The sequence below is a fragment of the Oryzias melastigma genome, linkage group LG16 (genome assembly GCF_002922805.2).
Source record: "Oryzias melastigma strain HK-1 linkage group LG16, ASM292280v2, whole genome shotgun sequence".
NCBI lineage: Eukaryota > Metazoa > Chordata > Actinopteri > Beloniformes > Adrianichthyidae > Oryzias > Oryzias melastigma.
In genome coordinates this window covers 8326576-8342090 of record NC_050527.1, presented here as the reverse complement: position 1 = coordinate 8342090, position 15515 = coordinate 8326576, and the positions used below count along the sequence as shown (strand labels likewise).

Sequence of the window (15515 nt, the reverse complement as noted above, 5' to 3'; positions counted from 1 at the left end):
GCAGGAACAGAAACAATTTTAGAAATGAAATGTTTGACCAACTTCATCTTTTCTGAACAAAACTTTGGTGCGTGCGCCTGTCATGTGTCGTATCTGTCAGTATATTGTGTCTGTGTGCACACTTCCAAACACCATATGTATGTATAGTGTTGCAAAGCGGAGGGTGGTGCACAAAAGGAAGCATACTGTATGTCAGGATCTGGTTGCGATACATCTAAAGGCTGCCGGGTTAGACCAGTAAGGGAAGACACACGACTATATTTAGCAAGAGTCACAGGTGGAGGGAGGTAAGTTTCATCCCATCGTTTGGATCAAACGAGGCCAAACCGCGTCAGGGAAACCTCTGGAATCCCTTGAGCGTGAAAAACGAAAGTTAGCGTGGAAAAAAAGAAGCGTTTCAATCAAACAGATTCAGTTGAAGACGTTTATTTAAAAAAACATGTTTTGTTGGTGTATTTGAACAGCTCAGAGCAGTGCAACAGAGTTGAGATGCTTAATCAAAACAACAGAGGAGAACACGTTGGCTGGATGGAGGCTCCTTCTATGAATCTGAGTTTTGCTCGCACTTCTTCTGACTCAGGGAGTTGGCCAAGTAGCCAATCAGATTGAGGTATTCCTGGAAGCTGACCTTTCCATCACTGTTGTCGTCCAATCCCTGCTGCATGTCTTTAATGGCAGACTTGCTGTCGGTATCCTAAAATGTATAAAGCACATACATAGAAATTAAAAAAGGAACGCACTAAACCAGCGGTCTGCAACCTTTAACATTAGAAGAGCCCTTTGCTCTAGTTTCTTACAGACCAGAGCCCAACGAGAGCCACAAAGTCCCAATTTATTGTTTAAAAATGCACAATATTTATGTCTCTTTGGCAACTAAGCATTTATTTTAGGGCTGTTACTGCGTTAACACACGTAATTAACCACAAAGAATTAACGCCTTAATATTAGTTAATGCAATTAATCTTTTATTTCAAAAGCTGAAGGAAGTCATAAAATTTACCTAGTAAAACACTGTGATTAATAATGATTAATCTGAATTAACTGATTTTTTTTTTAATCGATCGACAGTCATAGTTAAAAATAAATGTTCTAAATGTATAGTTTCGTGTGTGATTTTATATTATGATTATTCGCAGATAATAAGTTGTCTGTAAATACTGTTAAAAAAAGTTATTTGTAATTAATCGCGATTAATTTTTTTTTTTTTAATCGATTCCCAGCTCTAATTTATGATCAGTTTAGTCTTTAAATATTAAAATAACTAAATTACAACAGTGGCTATATGTTTATATGTTTATATATAACTGTTATAACTTATTTTACTTTTGACAGCAGCACACACCAGTTCCTTTCAAAATAAAACCCGCTCTGTGTCAAAAAAGGTCCTCCTGCTGCAGCAGCTTTACGTGAAATAAAAATGCAAGCATTATATCACTAGGATTTTAGTGTGTTTTTTTTCTTTTATTCTCAAAAATAAACAACATTTTAATAGAATCTATTTATATAAAAAAACTCAAAGCATTTAAAATAAACTGAGCTTTTTTTTATTGAAAACACAGAACTCTATTAAATTTTCAATCATTTTAAACCACAAATTTGTACCACTTTAGTGTAATTTACTAACATAACAAAAGTTTAGAGGCTTTTATTCGACTAACTATAACTTAAAAACAAATTTAAAGAACTTTTCTACAGAATTTCTGTTTTTTTTTTTTGCTTAGTTGTTTGACATGTTAAAAATCTAAACTGAAATGACAGCGCTTAACTAACAACTCTTTTATTTATTCAATCATTAGCATTTTTCATTAAAGCTAAAGAGCCACAATGAGCGAATAAACTCTTAATTTAGAGGGCTGCAGAAGACAAACTGACCTCCATCATGCCGCTAAGGTTATTCTGTATCATTTTCTGGAAGGATTGGCTGTCCAGGCTTTCCTTCCCCTTCGTAGAGCTAAGAAAAGTGGTCACCATGGTCTTGATGGCTGACTCCATGTCTGTGGGAGAGGCACAGACAGGAATTCATGAGTGAAACGGACAGATAATGCCTTATCTTTGGTGCCCAAATGATGACGCCGTTACACACAGTTCTTATCTTTTTTTATTCATTACCATCCACTTGCACTTGGGTTCCCGAAGCGTTTAGTTTCAACTGAAAATGTTGAAGTAAATCTACAAAAACACAAATCTCGTGAGTCAATTGCTTCACCAGGCCTGAAGCCAGCACGTACACTGAACAGCCTAAACATTTCAGAAAGGTGTGACACACAGATGTAGCCAGAGAGTTGCAAAAGACGAAAGAGGCCGAGTGAGGTAAGAAAAGGGCGTGATGGAGGTGAACATGCTACGACCTGACCGTGGACAAGTCATCATAAAAACCCGGCCAGGAGCCTGAAAGTTCAAACTACTTCCTGATGTCCAGAAAATGTAAGAACGCTTGGCGGAATACAGTATGGATGACCTAAAAAACAGCAACAACCTGAACCTGAAGCTAGACCCACAGGCAGAGAAGTTCTCTTTAAGAGCAGAAACATTTCCCTGATCCTTTGCAAACTTCATCATTGTTAAGTCTGTATTCTCTGAGAAGATAAACTCATGTGGACGCCCCATTTTTCTTTACTGGTCAGCAGTCTCGTTTTCTTGACCTCTGTGAGCATTTGTGTCTGTTTTCCAGTCTAATAAAGATTTTAAGCTGTTTTTTTCTTCTCTTTCATAATCTCTTATTTGTGCAGTGACACACTCTGAGAGGATCTCACACAATGACATCTTTGTTCTCTCACTGAAGCTTATCATGCATGTAAAAACACAGCTTGGCTTTTTAATAAACGGTTAACCCTTCAAGGTTAGAATGAGCCTCCTGTTCGATACATGACAGCACATTCACAATATTTCCCTTTATTCTGTCTATAACTTGACTTTTTATTTTTTATTGTATTTATCTGCTTGAGTTTTCTGGCTGCAGGAGAGTTGGTGTGCCGCCTGGAGTTACCCGACCTGACTCGGGCTTCCCAGCAGTCGATGTGAGTGACTCAAAGGAGAATTCCATTCAACCGCTGGCAGAAACAAAAAAGGCCTCGATAAATGTTTCAGAGAGTCTAGCTCGGCGTAAACAGAGCACAGGAGAGGAAAGGGAGGATTTTCCAGCTGGAAAGTACCTCGGTGTCCACGAGATGATCATGGATGCCTGAGGTGGGGGGTTAACTGTAGAAGCTGGTAAATCTCCAGTCTTATTGTGACTATGCATCGATAGCTACACACCCCCATAGTGTCTTACACACGAATATGGAAAGACGTACATGTCTTAAGAAGGGCAATTAGGATTTCTGCTACATTAACCTAATTACTGTGGGGGGTGGGGGGGGTGTCTTGGCATCAAAACACCAGCTTTTGTTTCACATCTTTTTGCCATGACAGCCCAAGCACGCATCGCCACCCAACCAGCAAGTGAACACCTGTCATAAGCGTGCCGTTCATTATTTTTTAACAGGTTACTATGATTGCCCCGACACCCTCTTTACATCATTCAGAGCTCCAACAATGCAGGCGCTTGTGTGTCTTTGTGTTGCCATCGGTGCATGACATACAGCTAAATGGCGGGCGTGCGTGTTGCAGAATGAGAGGGATCAAAGCAGAGACAGGGAGAAAGAAGGCCGGCGAGGGGGTGACATGGAGGTTTCTCAACAGAGTCTAAAGTGATCGGGAGAACTCCAGAGGAATCAATACAAGTGTGAGATTCATTTTTCTCAGCTGTGGGAGCATTCTCTTGGTTCAGTTTCCATCATAATTCATACATTTTTTATTTTATTTGGACTGCCAAAAAACAAGGCAAAAACTAAAAAGAAAGCAAATATTTTACACCTAATTTGTGAGGGTTCAAACTTTAAAACTATATATTCCTATAATCCAACCAGATCAATTTGTCTGAGTCAAGTTGTGAATCAAATCACAATTGTAAAATCCTTTTAATGTTGGATAATACCATCTGGATTGAGGTACGGTGGGTTTATTTACATAAAAGCGGCAGCAAAAAATGATCAATTATCATAATAGTCCAATGTGTGGAAACACTTGGAATTTTGACCATACAGTAATGTTCTAAAAATGTTCCGTTTGTATGATTTTAATGTGGAAAAACACAAAACTTTATCAAATTAAAATGTGAATTGTTTTTCCATCAATTCTTACTTGTTTGTTTGTTCACATATTTAATATACAGTTGATTATCTTGAAGAAATACAAGGAATCTGGAAAGTTTCAGTACCATGTATTTATCTCTGAGTCACACTGGTTGAAGTTTTGGCTTAAGGTGACCTGGATCGATTTTAGATATCATTCAAAATGAACCAATATCGAATATGAATCGAAACGTTGTTAAAAATGAATTGTGACACTCCTACCAATAATGCTTCCTTTTATTGCTGCTTTTTTCTCTAAAAAAATATATGTGGATTTTTAATTAAAGTCAGAGACAGAAATGAAGTGCTGCCATCTAAAAACCATCACAGGAATTTGAATACATGAATTTGGAGCAGCTGTTAGTGATTAACAGCAGATAAATCAGAATTGGGAGAGAAAAAAAGTGTAGAAAACAACTTATAGCTTGACAGGGTCAAAGCACACTCAGCTGATGTAAAGGGCTAATATTGTCTAAAACCCAAGAAGAAATGCTTTCAGTCATGTCCACACACAGTGTGTCATATTATTGGGATGGGAGGCTTGATTATCCTAAGCCTGGAATGGGTCCCACCCTGCTCCTGTTGTGTGAACAAGGTGTGACTGACTCGCTTCCCCCGTGGGCTTGTTTACCTGTCATCGCACAGGTGACTATTTCGCCTCCGCTTCACTAACTACGCGGGGTCGAGGCCGCTGAAGTTTCACCAACTGAGTCTTATCGTAGAATGAATAATTCAGGAGGAAAGGAGCCAACTCCGATAAGAGGTATCCTGGTAAAACTGATCTTGGCGCACGGGCCAACACCAGTCAGGGACGCGCGTAATGGACATGTCCGGGCGCATTACGCACGGAGCCGCATCCACATTTCTGCGCCGATTAGTGGGCTGCACGTGTAAAGCGACCAGAGGAAGGGCCGGGGTACACAGAAAGGACAAATAAATTAATAAATAAACGTGACCACAGGCTCCGGTTTCTGCCGGGAGTGCAAATAGAGAGGAGTTAGATGACCAAGAAGGGGAACCCGATCTCTTTGGCACCGAGAAGCTCGCAAAAGTATACAAAATTGATAACACGCTGCAAGAAATAAACTAATCTGATCAATTTCGTTAAGTTTTTTCCAGAAATATTTGAGAATTTGTTTATTAGGGATTAAATGTCAAAACTCAAATGAGTGAAGAAAGATAGTCACATAAATGATATAAACGTACCTGTAGTGCAGGGATGTGTAATCTAAAATGCTCCTTCTCTCTTGGAGATCTTCCTCAACAGTTTCACGCTAGATTAAACAGGCGCAGATATGTTTCACTGCAGCAAACTTTTTTTTCTTCTTGAGCAAAGGGCGTGTGCCTGGGAGAGAAGGAATGTGGGAATAGTTGCGCAGCAGATGTCAACCCCTTTGTTCATGGAAACTTCGCCTTGTTCTAAAAAAAAAAAAAAAATCAGTATCTCATCCAGCCAATCTGGAATCCCCCCTCCTACCCATCAGTCCGATCCACTAAAGACCACTGACTCTTTTTTTTCCTTCAACAACACAAACAACAGAACAAATACACAAATCTATGATGTGGACAGGAATAAACAAACATGGGGCACGCGCTTTATGCCACTTTGGTGTTTATTTTTCATCTGGAGTCTTCGACATATATGACGTCACACCTTGTTATGTGATCCCTGGGGAAGTTTTATTTTCCAGGAATCAGAGGTGCCAGAATCTGCACATGAAGACAATGCATCCCCGCTCCGTTCCATGATTCTAGATGTGCGCGTAAATCAGAGCGCAACTGCAATATGACTGCTGCAGCCGCGCACGACCAGCTCCTGTGGCAGCACCGGGTTCACTTTGGTCAGACAGGGCGTGAAAAAAAGCAGAAGCGAGGATGGCATTCTGACAGAACGGGAACACATGGAGCTATTGGTCGAAGCCCCCATGCTTGCTGGCAAGATGTCCAATCAGCTGCCAGAACTCCATGAAGCTCAGCTCTCCATCGTTGTTCTTGTCCAATGATCTCATGAGCTCATCGATGGCGGCAGAGTCTCCAGAATTCTGCAAGAACACGAGGATCAGATCATGAAAAGCAGCGAAACTGAGCATGCGTGTTGCCCCCAAAAAATATCTTCCATGAAACAGTGTTACAGGGAAAGCTAGACTGGCTTTGTCGCCATCTAGTGGCCAATCTGAGGATCTCCATGAGGAATGTAAAATGAAACCTGGAATTTTCCACACAGAGAGCAGCTGTGTGTCCTCAGTGGCCTCATGAGATGCAACTTTTTATCTGCTGTGTCTTTTAGGAATGCAGAGAACACACCAGCTAAACACAAATGGCCTGAACAGTTCCTGAAGGACGCCAAACACTTAACCCTGTTCATTGTTCAAGCTTTAACTTTACAGCTATTTCCTGTATAACAGAGTAAAACAATTCCAGCACTGAGAGGAGGACAACCTTTAGTTCAAGTAAATTATGACCTGAATTATGAAAACAAAGTTACTTTGATTGTGTAAAACCACATATTCTGCAGAAACATGATCATTTCTGTCCTCCACTCTACAAATATATATATACAAAAATATATATCTGAAACCTGAAGCCCTTTCTACCGGTCACTAAGTGCAAACAAAAAGGAACATTTTTCAAAGTCTAGTGTGGGAAAAAATCAAAATTGAATTGATTTTAATTGATTTAGCAAGTCAACAATTTGGTTTTCAGTGAAGAATTGCATTTTTCAGGCAAAAAAAGGCTTTTAGTTACACTTTTTTGGTAAGAAATTGTGAATTTTGTTCAGTTTATATCACTATTAATGTGAAAATTCGGTTTTGTATTGAATGATTTGTTTTGTGGTGCACTATTCTTTCGAGTTTAAAACAAATCAGTGGTTTTGTATTAAAGGTTTTGCCTTTAACAGAAAAACATCCACACATCAAAATAAATGATCAAAGAACAATAGCATTCATCATGTTATAAAATGTGAAAGAAACTTTTCTAGTTTATTTTCTGCTTCCAGAAATGTAAAATATGCCAAAGATGTTTCATGTTTAAAAAAATGATTGAAATCAGAGAACATTTTAGAAACAATCACATCTTTTTAGCTTTACTATAAAAAAATGAACTATAAATAAATATTTTCTTTATGTATTATAATTCCTATGCTATAGCTGGCCTTTGAAAACCTTACAAACACCCAGAAAGTTTTATGTCAAAGCTTGATCCTCCTTTTTTACCTGCAGGAAGTTGGGCAGCTCTGATTTCACCAGTTTTCCAAACTCATCCCTGCTTAGAGTCACAGATGAACCGTCAACTCCAGCGTACACCTTAAACTTAGACATCAGGATATCGATGGCAGACTCCATCATGAGCTGAAAAACACAAAAAGTGCCTCTTTTTATGCCTCTACTGATTGTAAACCGATAAATATTCTTTGTTCCTCCATTATAGCATTTCCAAAACCAGGAAGTTGATGTGAACTCACCTTGAAACAAGAGTTTGTGTTGAGGAGTTCAACGCCTGCTTGTTCTTTTTAAAGCTCTACAGAAATCATTACTTCAGATTTTTTCCAGAGCCCTTTTAAACTTTAAACATGTAACCAGATAAATGAATAGCTGAATGTGTTGCCTCATTCTGGAAAATACCAGAAAAAGAGCCTGTAAATGAGGGTTTCAATAGATTATATATCACAAGGTGTGTGCACAAGCAGCACTTTCTTTTTAATAATTTGCTTCTTTCATACCTTCTTTTTTTTGTCTCCTGTCCACAAACTCCTAAGCAGAATTCTTCAGAGAGCACAAACAAGGCAGTAAATAACCTCTAATCGCACAGAAAGTCTTGCAAAAACTTTTGGAGAAAAAGACACTTGGGCTTCACCTCCCAAAAAAACTCCAGCTGGAGCCAAAACTGGCACATTAGAGAGGCAGTTAGTGCTAACAAGCTGGCTGGTTTCATGCCCAAAATGTTCCCAAATGTTTTTATATCTCATCTCCTTTGGCACTTCAACAAATACACACAAACTTAACCTGTCTTCTCCTAAAACGGTGCAGTTAGTTCTTCTTGTTAGAGGGGAAGGAGATGACAGCAGCTAAGGAGAAGGATTGTTCTGCAGAACAGTCACTTCTGTTTAGAGGAAATAAGTCGCAGCAGGGAAGTGACTCTGCTTTGTTTCTCAGTTATTGTAATTATGATTTAAAAGAAAAATGAATGGAAATTGGTTTAAACATCCCACAGGATGAAGAGAGAGGAGGAACTCAACATCCCTTCAACTCAAGCCGGTCCAGAGGCTAAATAATGGTTCTATAAAAGTGTGTGGTACACCAGGGAGAGAATGTTGGAAAAGATTGATTTTTAATGATCTATTGCAATTTTCCTAACGGGAAACTATGAGGCACGCAAACTTTATATGCTGAGCAATAAAGCACAGAAGAATTCCTACAATAAAAATTAACAAAACAATCAAGCAAAGAAACTAAAGGCTTTTATTTTGAATTATCTACATTAGGGGAAATTAAGAGATAAAAAGCAAAGAAATGAGTATGATCCAAAGTCAGATGTGTTAACACAGGGGTAGGCCAACTTTTTGACTCGTGGGCCTCAAAGGGTTCTAAAACTGGCAACTTTTTGACTCGTGAAGCACAAACAGTTCTAAAACTGGCAACTTTTTGACTTGTGAGCCGTAAACGGTTCTAAAACTGGCAACTTTTTGACTTGTAAGCCGTAAATGGTTCTAAAACTGGCAACTTTTTGACTTGTGGGCCTCAAAAGGTTCTAAAACTGGCAACTTTTTGACCCGTGGACCATAAACGGTTCTAAAACTGGCAAATTTTTGACTCGTGGACCACAAAGGGTTCTAAAACTGGTAACTTTTTGACTCGTGGACCACAAAGGGTTCTAAAACTGGTAACTTTTTGACTCCTGAGCCATAAACGGTTCTAAAACTGGCAACTTTTTGACTCATTGGCCGCAAACAGTTCTAAAACTGGCAACTTTTTGACCCGTGGACCACAAAGGGTTCTAAAACTGGCAACTTTTTGACTCGTGAGCCATAAACGGTTCTAAAACTGGCAACTTTTTGACCCGTGGACCACAAAGGGTTCTAAAACTGGCAACTTTTTGACTCGTGGGCCTCAAAGGGTTCTAAAACTGGCAACTTTTTGACTTGTGGGCCACAAACGGTTCTAAAACTGGCAACTTTTTGACCCGTGGACCACAAATGGTTCTAAAACTGGCAACTTTTTGACTCGTGGGCCTCAAAGGGTTCTAAAACTGGCAACTTTTTGACTCGTGGGCCTCAGAGGGTTCTAAAACTGGTAACTTTTTGACTCCTGAGCCATAAACGGTTCTAAAACTGGCAACTTTTTGACCCGTGGACCACAAAGGGTTCTAAAACTGGCAACTTTTTGACTTGTGGGCCACAAAGGGCTCTGAAACTGGTCAGATGGGTCGGATCAGATGCTTGAAGTGTGTTGGTAAGGGACGTCATATAAGAACATGGAATATGGACAGAAAAAATGCTTTGAATTTAAAAACTGCAGTCTTTGTTCCCATTTCAATACCAATTGCACTAATTCTTTGATGTCTTTCAGGGCAAAACACAAACTTAGAAAAAAACTGTGTTTGTTGTGTTGGAATGATCAGAAAAATGATTCCAGAAACACATGAATGTTAGAAAAACAACAAATCTCCCAACACAACATGAATGCAAAGTAACTTTCTGCACCGAAGTTTATTTGTGGTGCACTTTCTAAGGCAGGGGTGTCAAACTCAACCATGTAGGGGGGCAAAATCTAAAAGACACCCTAAGTCGCGACCAGAACAGGATCAATATTTATTAAACACACTAAAACTACATTTTTAAAACTGTAAAAACATAGCTTTTTAGCATAACTCTGAATAAAACCAGGCAGGAATAAATCCAGAATAAATCCTTCAAGAAGTTGCAATATTTTCCTTTCCATAAGAATATGTTTTGTCAAAATTATGCAAGTCAGAAATAAACTAAACGTTAAAAGAGAAAACACTCAAATTTCTTTACTTCTACGTCATTTTATATGAAAAATTAATCTTGTAAATAAGAAAGCTGCTCTTTCAGCCTCCATAATCAATGTGGAAAGTTAAACTTTAACAACTGTCCACATGCATAAATATGCTAAATTTGACCCATTTCTTTTCAAATATTTGAGTCCAACATGTTGAATTACTGGTAGACTTTTTGTGTGAAAATTTTGTTTTTGGTCAAATTTAAAGAATGATTCCAAAGTGGTGCTGATGTTCTGTAGTGTACATTTTTACATGGAAGGTTAAGACAAGAAAGACAAAGTCTTCACATCACAACGTTTTAATGAAGTACCAAACATTTTAACACTCTGAATTCTTTATGCTGCCATTTAAAAAAGCCCCCACATCTGTGTACAAACGGATCAGCAGTAAGACATAACAGAGAAAATGTGACATTAGTGATAAAATCCTTAGTGCAAAATGTACTTGCTAAACATATTAGCATTTTATAAATTATTTATTAAGTTAAAAATGTACCTAAGTTGTTTCTTTTGTACGAAAACCAACCAAAAAAAAAAAGGTGGATTTGTCAAAGTCTAGAGAAACATTCATTAAAGGAGTTAAAGTTTCAGGTCATCCATAGTTAACAGGTCAGCAGGTGGAGACAGCACAGGTGTCGTGTTGCAGGAAACGGTTGCTAGCTTAGCAGCAGAGGTGAACATTCAGTCATAGGGAAACAGGAAATGGAGGACAAACAGGTAAATGCATCGCTTTAAGTAACAGTGGTCGTAAATTTGATGAGTCGGTTCCTTCAAGTATTCAGCCACGGTTTCTCTGCTGTCCTTTGATTCGCTCCTCCTTCTCCTGAACTGCTTCCACTGAAAACTTCTCCATGACTTCCCGTTCAAACCCTTCCATTTCGTCCTCCAGCTCGCTGTCTTCCTCTCCTTCGTGCCCAAAGTCCACAAAGTCTTCTAAAATATCTGCTACATCTTCGGCGAAGCTTTGAAAGCTCATCTGGGTGTGCATGAAAACGCCGTCCTTGAAGAAGTCGGAGGCCAGCTTCCTGAGCTCCTCCCTGTTGGACTCCTCCACGCCCGCCTCCTGCGCCTTGACCAGGTAGTTTTGGAGGACGGCCTCAAACTCTGCTAGGGGGACGGGGCGCAGTCGCTCGGCCTGGGCGCAGGCTTCGGGGGAGTCGCAGTGCTGCGGCGCTCTGGGATCGTGCTGGAGGCGGGTTTTCTGGCGGGCCCAGTACTCGGGCTGTCCTACAGGGGGCTTGTGGTGCGTGTGAGGCGGCGGCGCCTGCTCTCCGTACAGATGCTCGTGAGCAGCAGGTTTGTGCTCATTGCCGTTTTTCCCAGAATGCTGTTTGTCTTTGCTCCTCTTCTTCTCTTTAACTCCTTCACTCTTCCAGTTTTCCTCTCTCTTTTTCCGTTGATCCGTTTTCTCCCCCTTCCATTCTTTGTCCTGTTTTTCACTCTTCCTTTCATACTCGTTCCACCGTTGCTTTTCCTTTTTCTGCGTTTGTCCTTCACCGTTTTTCCTGTCCTCCCTGTGCTTCCCTCCCTTTCCTTCTGTACCTCGGTTCTTGATGCTCGTATCCCTGCATCCGTACTCCTTCTTATCCCCCTTTTCCTTCCACTCTTTACCACTTTTTTTGATACCATCTTTTCCTTTCATCTGTTCATTCTCCGCCTCACTTTCTTGCGTCTCTCTGTGCTTCTGTCGGCGATCCTTTCCTCCCTTCCATTCTTTTGTCTCCCTCTGTTTATCTTGGTTCACATGCTTTTCCTTTTTCCACTCTTTTTTCTCCATCCATTCTCTTTTCTCACCTACTTTTTCCTTCCACAGCTTCCCTTCCTCACCTCGGTCAGCTTTCTCTTTCTTCTCGTCTTTCCCCTTCCGTTGCTGTGTGCCATCACTTTGCCTCTTTACTCTCTCTTTTGGCTCATCACTTCTTCCTCTTTCCTGCTTCCACTTATTCCATTCCCATCTATTCCCATCTTTAGGCTCTGGTTTTTCTTCCTCCTTCCATGGTGGCTTTTCTCTCTTTTTCTGCTGTTTCTTCTCACTTGCTTCAAACTTCTCACTTTTGAAGTCTTTCTTCTTCTTCTCCTCCCATGGCCTTTTTGAAGCCTGACTGCGCTCTGCTGGTTGACCAGTAGGGGGCGATGAAGAGCTCTTTGTAGCTACTTGAAGTAATAAAAAGAAACACAAAAAGTCAAACTGTATAATCAAGAACAACACAAATGTTTCCTGATTTCAACAACTATCTTATCTATATTTTTGCTGTACTCCATGACCCCCCTCTTCTGTTTTCTGTACCTCTTAACTCCGTGACAGTGGACCTCAGAGTTTCCAGCTCTTTCTGCAGGGCCGGGACAGACTCCAGCTCTTTCTTCATCCTTTCGTTCTCGTTTTGAAGGACAGGGAGAGATGCCATCTCCGTCTTCAACCGGCTGTTTTCCTTCTCCACCTCCTCCCAGCGCTGTCGCTCCTTTGCTCCCTCTGCTGCCTGTCCTCTAGCTACTTTTAGCTCTTCGTTCTGTGCCTGCTTAAAGAAACACGGGTCTCAGGAGATTATCACACACTTGCTGACACATTTATTCCTGTTCTTGTCTACATGCATGTGTGCAGACCAAGTTATTTTTTTCCACACCTGAAGTTGAGCTTGAAGCACAGAGATTTGCTGATTCCCTTTAGCCAGTTTCTTCAGGAGCTCTGAGCCGTCAGCATCAACTAGAGGTGGAAGAGCCTCAGGGCTGAGCCATTCCTGATGAAACATTCAAACCACACGCTGAGGAACAATGCAGGCGCTGGAATAACTGCTACCAGTCTAAACTATCGGCCTGATTAGCCAAGAAAAGAAAAAAATTGTAGAATAGAACAGTTTCCAGAAGATAGTTGTTGCAGTGGCTATTTTTCTAAAGTCTCAGCTTGTGTCCAAATTCACTCACTACTTGGTGCGCTATAAAGGGCGCTCGCCATTTGGTTGGGGTGTTTGAATGTACCTTTCCAAAATCAGGTGTTTGGGAAATTCCTCTGGCAAAAACTACTGTGCACTGATGCTGCCTAGATGGTTGAATTTAGCCCACAATGCATTGCGTTTCACCTATTTCTCATTGAAAACGATGTATTTAAAGGGCCTATATCATGCTAAAATTAACAGAGCTTTTAATTGTTTTATAACGTTAATTCTTCACAAAAACAACCCCAAAGAGTAATTTTGCTCCTTTCATGCATCTCTGAGTATTGATTTAAGACCCTGATGTAGTTTTTTTTTTAATAAATCATCCAAGTTTTCCTCATCAGTACACAGTGGATTCATAAATATTATTTGTAAAATGTACATATTTATCATTTTTTAAGTTTGGCAAATAGGTGAACTCATATTTGGCATTAAAAAATAGAAAAGTGTGACTGAATTGTAAAAAAAATCCAGCAAATTGGATAGTCCCACACTATGTAGGGTTATAAAATAGTGATAGAATCTGCACACAGCCGCACTGTTTGGCTGATAACAAATACAGGAACCTTGATTGTACTCTTACAAAAGGTTACACAGAAGAATACAAGCTATTTAGAAGTTGGAAAGACAAAGCTGACCTGTTTCCCTGGAGCATCTGCATCTCTCATCTCCCGTGTCACATGGTCACCCTCTGCAAATCATTAACCAAAGTTGGGTAAAAGTGTCAACATTTCCCTGTCAGACTACAGGCTGTGCGACTGTGTGGACACTTTACAACACAAAGCAACTGCAGAGACACATTTAGCTGAAGTTTTTCCCAGTGACATTCGTATTTCATATGAGATAAACACAAAAAGCTCAGAAATCTTTTAAATAAAAGTCAAAATTGTGGCGATACAACAGATGCAAGTCAAAAGTGCAACTGGGTGACCTCTCAGAAGTAGTTTCATACAGGCAACTGAAACCAAAGGGCATCAATCTGACAAAGTTCTTAGCAAATAATCAGGAAAGTAGCTTCCCATGCATGAAAGCACAGGCAGCTTTTTAAGGTGATCGTCCTTCATGCAAACTTCTTAAGCAGGTGTATTTCACATGCTGCAGTCAGAAGCAAACTGCGACATCTTCACACAGAGCAACACTGAAACAACCTACCTCCATCCAGGTCCATGAGGACACCTGCAGGTATAATACAGCTCAGTCTCAAACCGTCCTCTGATCTGCACCACTGCCCTCATTTATCATTAAAACAGTCTGGATTACTATTTTTTTTAACCAGTTTCAAATGCACTCACCTGAAAAAAAGATGGTGCCAATCCCCAACAGAATGACAGCTCCCAGAATGCACTTGTTCAAAGACAGCACGCTGTCGTCTTCTCGCTGAGGCATCTGAAACTCCTCCTCTTCCTCCTCTTCCTCCTCTCTCCTTCCAATTTGCTCCAAAGCGGACAGGAGTGACTTCCTCCTTTTCTCCTCTTCCTTCTGTTCTCCCACTTCTCTGGTCTTCTCTGCTCCTTCCTCGCCAACATCTGGACTCCCATGAGAGGCTTGGAGAGCACAAAGACGAGCTTTTGAACATTCTAAAGTTCACAGTTTCTTCTATTTCTACTACAATCAGATTGGATCATTAGACAATAATGTTGACAATCTTCTTTTTCCCTCTGAAGCCAGCAGGTTACTAAAGTTATGAAAAACTGAACAGATATGGAAGAGTCTCTGATCTGTTACATGTTTGCTGACGTGGCATAACTGAAGTTTTGCTGAGAATCAGCAAAGAGAAAAGGAAGTCTTGTCATTGCATGCAGCAGCAGAATGAAGCCACCGTGCATACCTGCACCTTCCTCTGAATCAGCGTTTCTCTGGCTGTGGTCGGGCCCTCCATCCTCTTGATGAAGATGCTCCTCGTTTTGAAGACGGAGCCCTTCTCCTCCTTTAGACTTCTCACCTTGCGTAAACTCTGCACTTCCAAGAGTCTCTGTACCGAGCAGTGAGGATGTGGGCTCATCGGTAGAGCAGGCTGAGAGGGTTTGGGGATCTGAGGATAAAGTAGGGCTGTGTGTAAACTGTGCTGGGCTCTCCGACAGGCCCTCTGGTGGGATGAGATCACGACTGCAAGCAGTAGATGAGGAGGAAGGATGGTCGGAACTCAGGTCTCCACTTTGATCCGACGTGCCCTTCGATATCTGGATACAAGAGTAAATTATTTAAAGAAAAAAAACACTGTTCAATTAAAGGTTAATCATACAAGTTAAGAAAAGAAAAGTAAACTCATTACATAATAAAAATCCTTCTAAAAATACAGAGCAATTTGGACATAAAAGAAAACAAAATCCTGTGCTTTGTCTGTCATAAATAGACAGATCCTCCTCTAAACAAAATAGTCCCATTACATAACT

At 40.4% G+C, this 15515-nt stretch overlaps 3 protein-coding genes across 6 annotated transcripts in view; all 3 read right to left on the bottom strand.

Moving 5' to 3' along the window:
• Positions 1-410: 410 nt before the first annotated feature.
• On the bottom strand, positions 411-5536 carry si:ch211-105c13.3 (uncharacterized protein LOC325758 homolog). Its single transcript, XM_024266923.2, has 3 exons — positions 5379-5536; positions 1873-1994; positions 411-694 (listed from the first exon to the last, which is right to left on the bottom strand). Exons 2-3 carry the CDS (start codon positions 1990-1992, stop codon positions 542-544), a joined length of 273 nt encoding a protein of 90 aa, XP_024122691.1. The 5' UTR covers positions 1993-1994; positions 5379-5536; the 3' UTR covers positions 411-541.
• Positions 5537-5736: 200 nt separating this feature from the next.
• On the bottom strand, positions 5737-7712 carry LOC112143156 (protein S100-A11). Its single transcript, XM_024266925.2, has 3 exons — positions 7636-7712; positions 7388-7522; positions 5737-6214 (listed from the first exon to the last, which is right to left on the bottom strand). The coding sequence occupies exons 2-3, from the start codon at positions 7517-7519 to the stop codon at positions 6080-6082; spliced, it is 267 nt and encodes an 88-aa protein (XP_024122693.1). The 5' UTR covers positions 7520-7522; positions 7636-7712; the 3' UTR covers positions 5737-6079.
• Positions 7713-10475: 2763 nt separating this feature from the next.
• The window catches only part of pbxip1b (pre-B-cell leukemia homeobox interacting protein 1b), an 8555-nt gene continuing 3515 nt past the window's right edge, over positions 10476-15515 (bottom strand). Inside the window, exons 5-11 of one of the 4 annotated variants that reach the window (XM_024268129.1) lie at positions 14951-15302; positions 14415-14666; positions 14275-14298; positions 13761-13813; positions 12814-12927; positions 12480-12705; positions 10476-12346 (exon numbers count right to left, since the gene is read on the bottom strand). In XM_024268129.1, the coding sequence (XP_024123897.1) occupies positions 10971-12346; positions 12480-12705; positions 12814-12927; positions 13761-13813; positions 14275-14298; positions 14415-14666; positions 14951-15302 (2397 nt within the window). In that variant the 3' untranslated portion in view covers positions 10476-10970. The remainder of the gene's footprint in view (positions 12347-12479; positions 12706-12813; positions 12928-13760; positions 13814-14274; positions 14299-14414; positions 14667-14950; positions 15303-15515) is intronic. The other 3 variants (XM_024268130.1, XM_024268131.1, XM_024268132.1) reach the window with 3 other exon arrangements.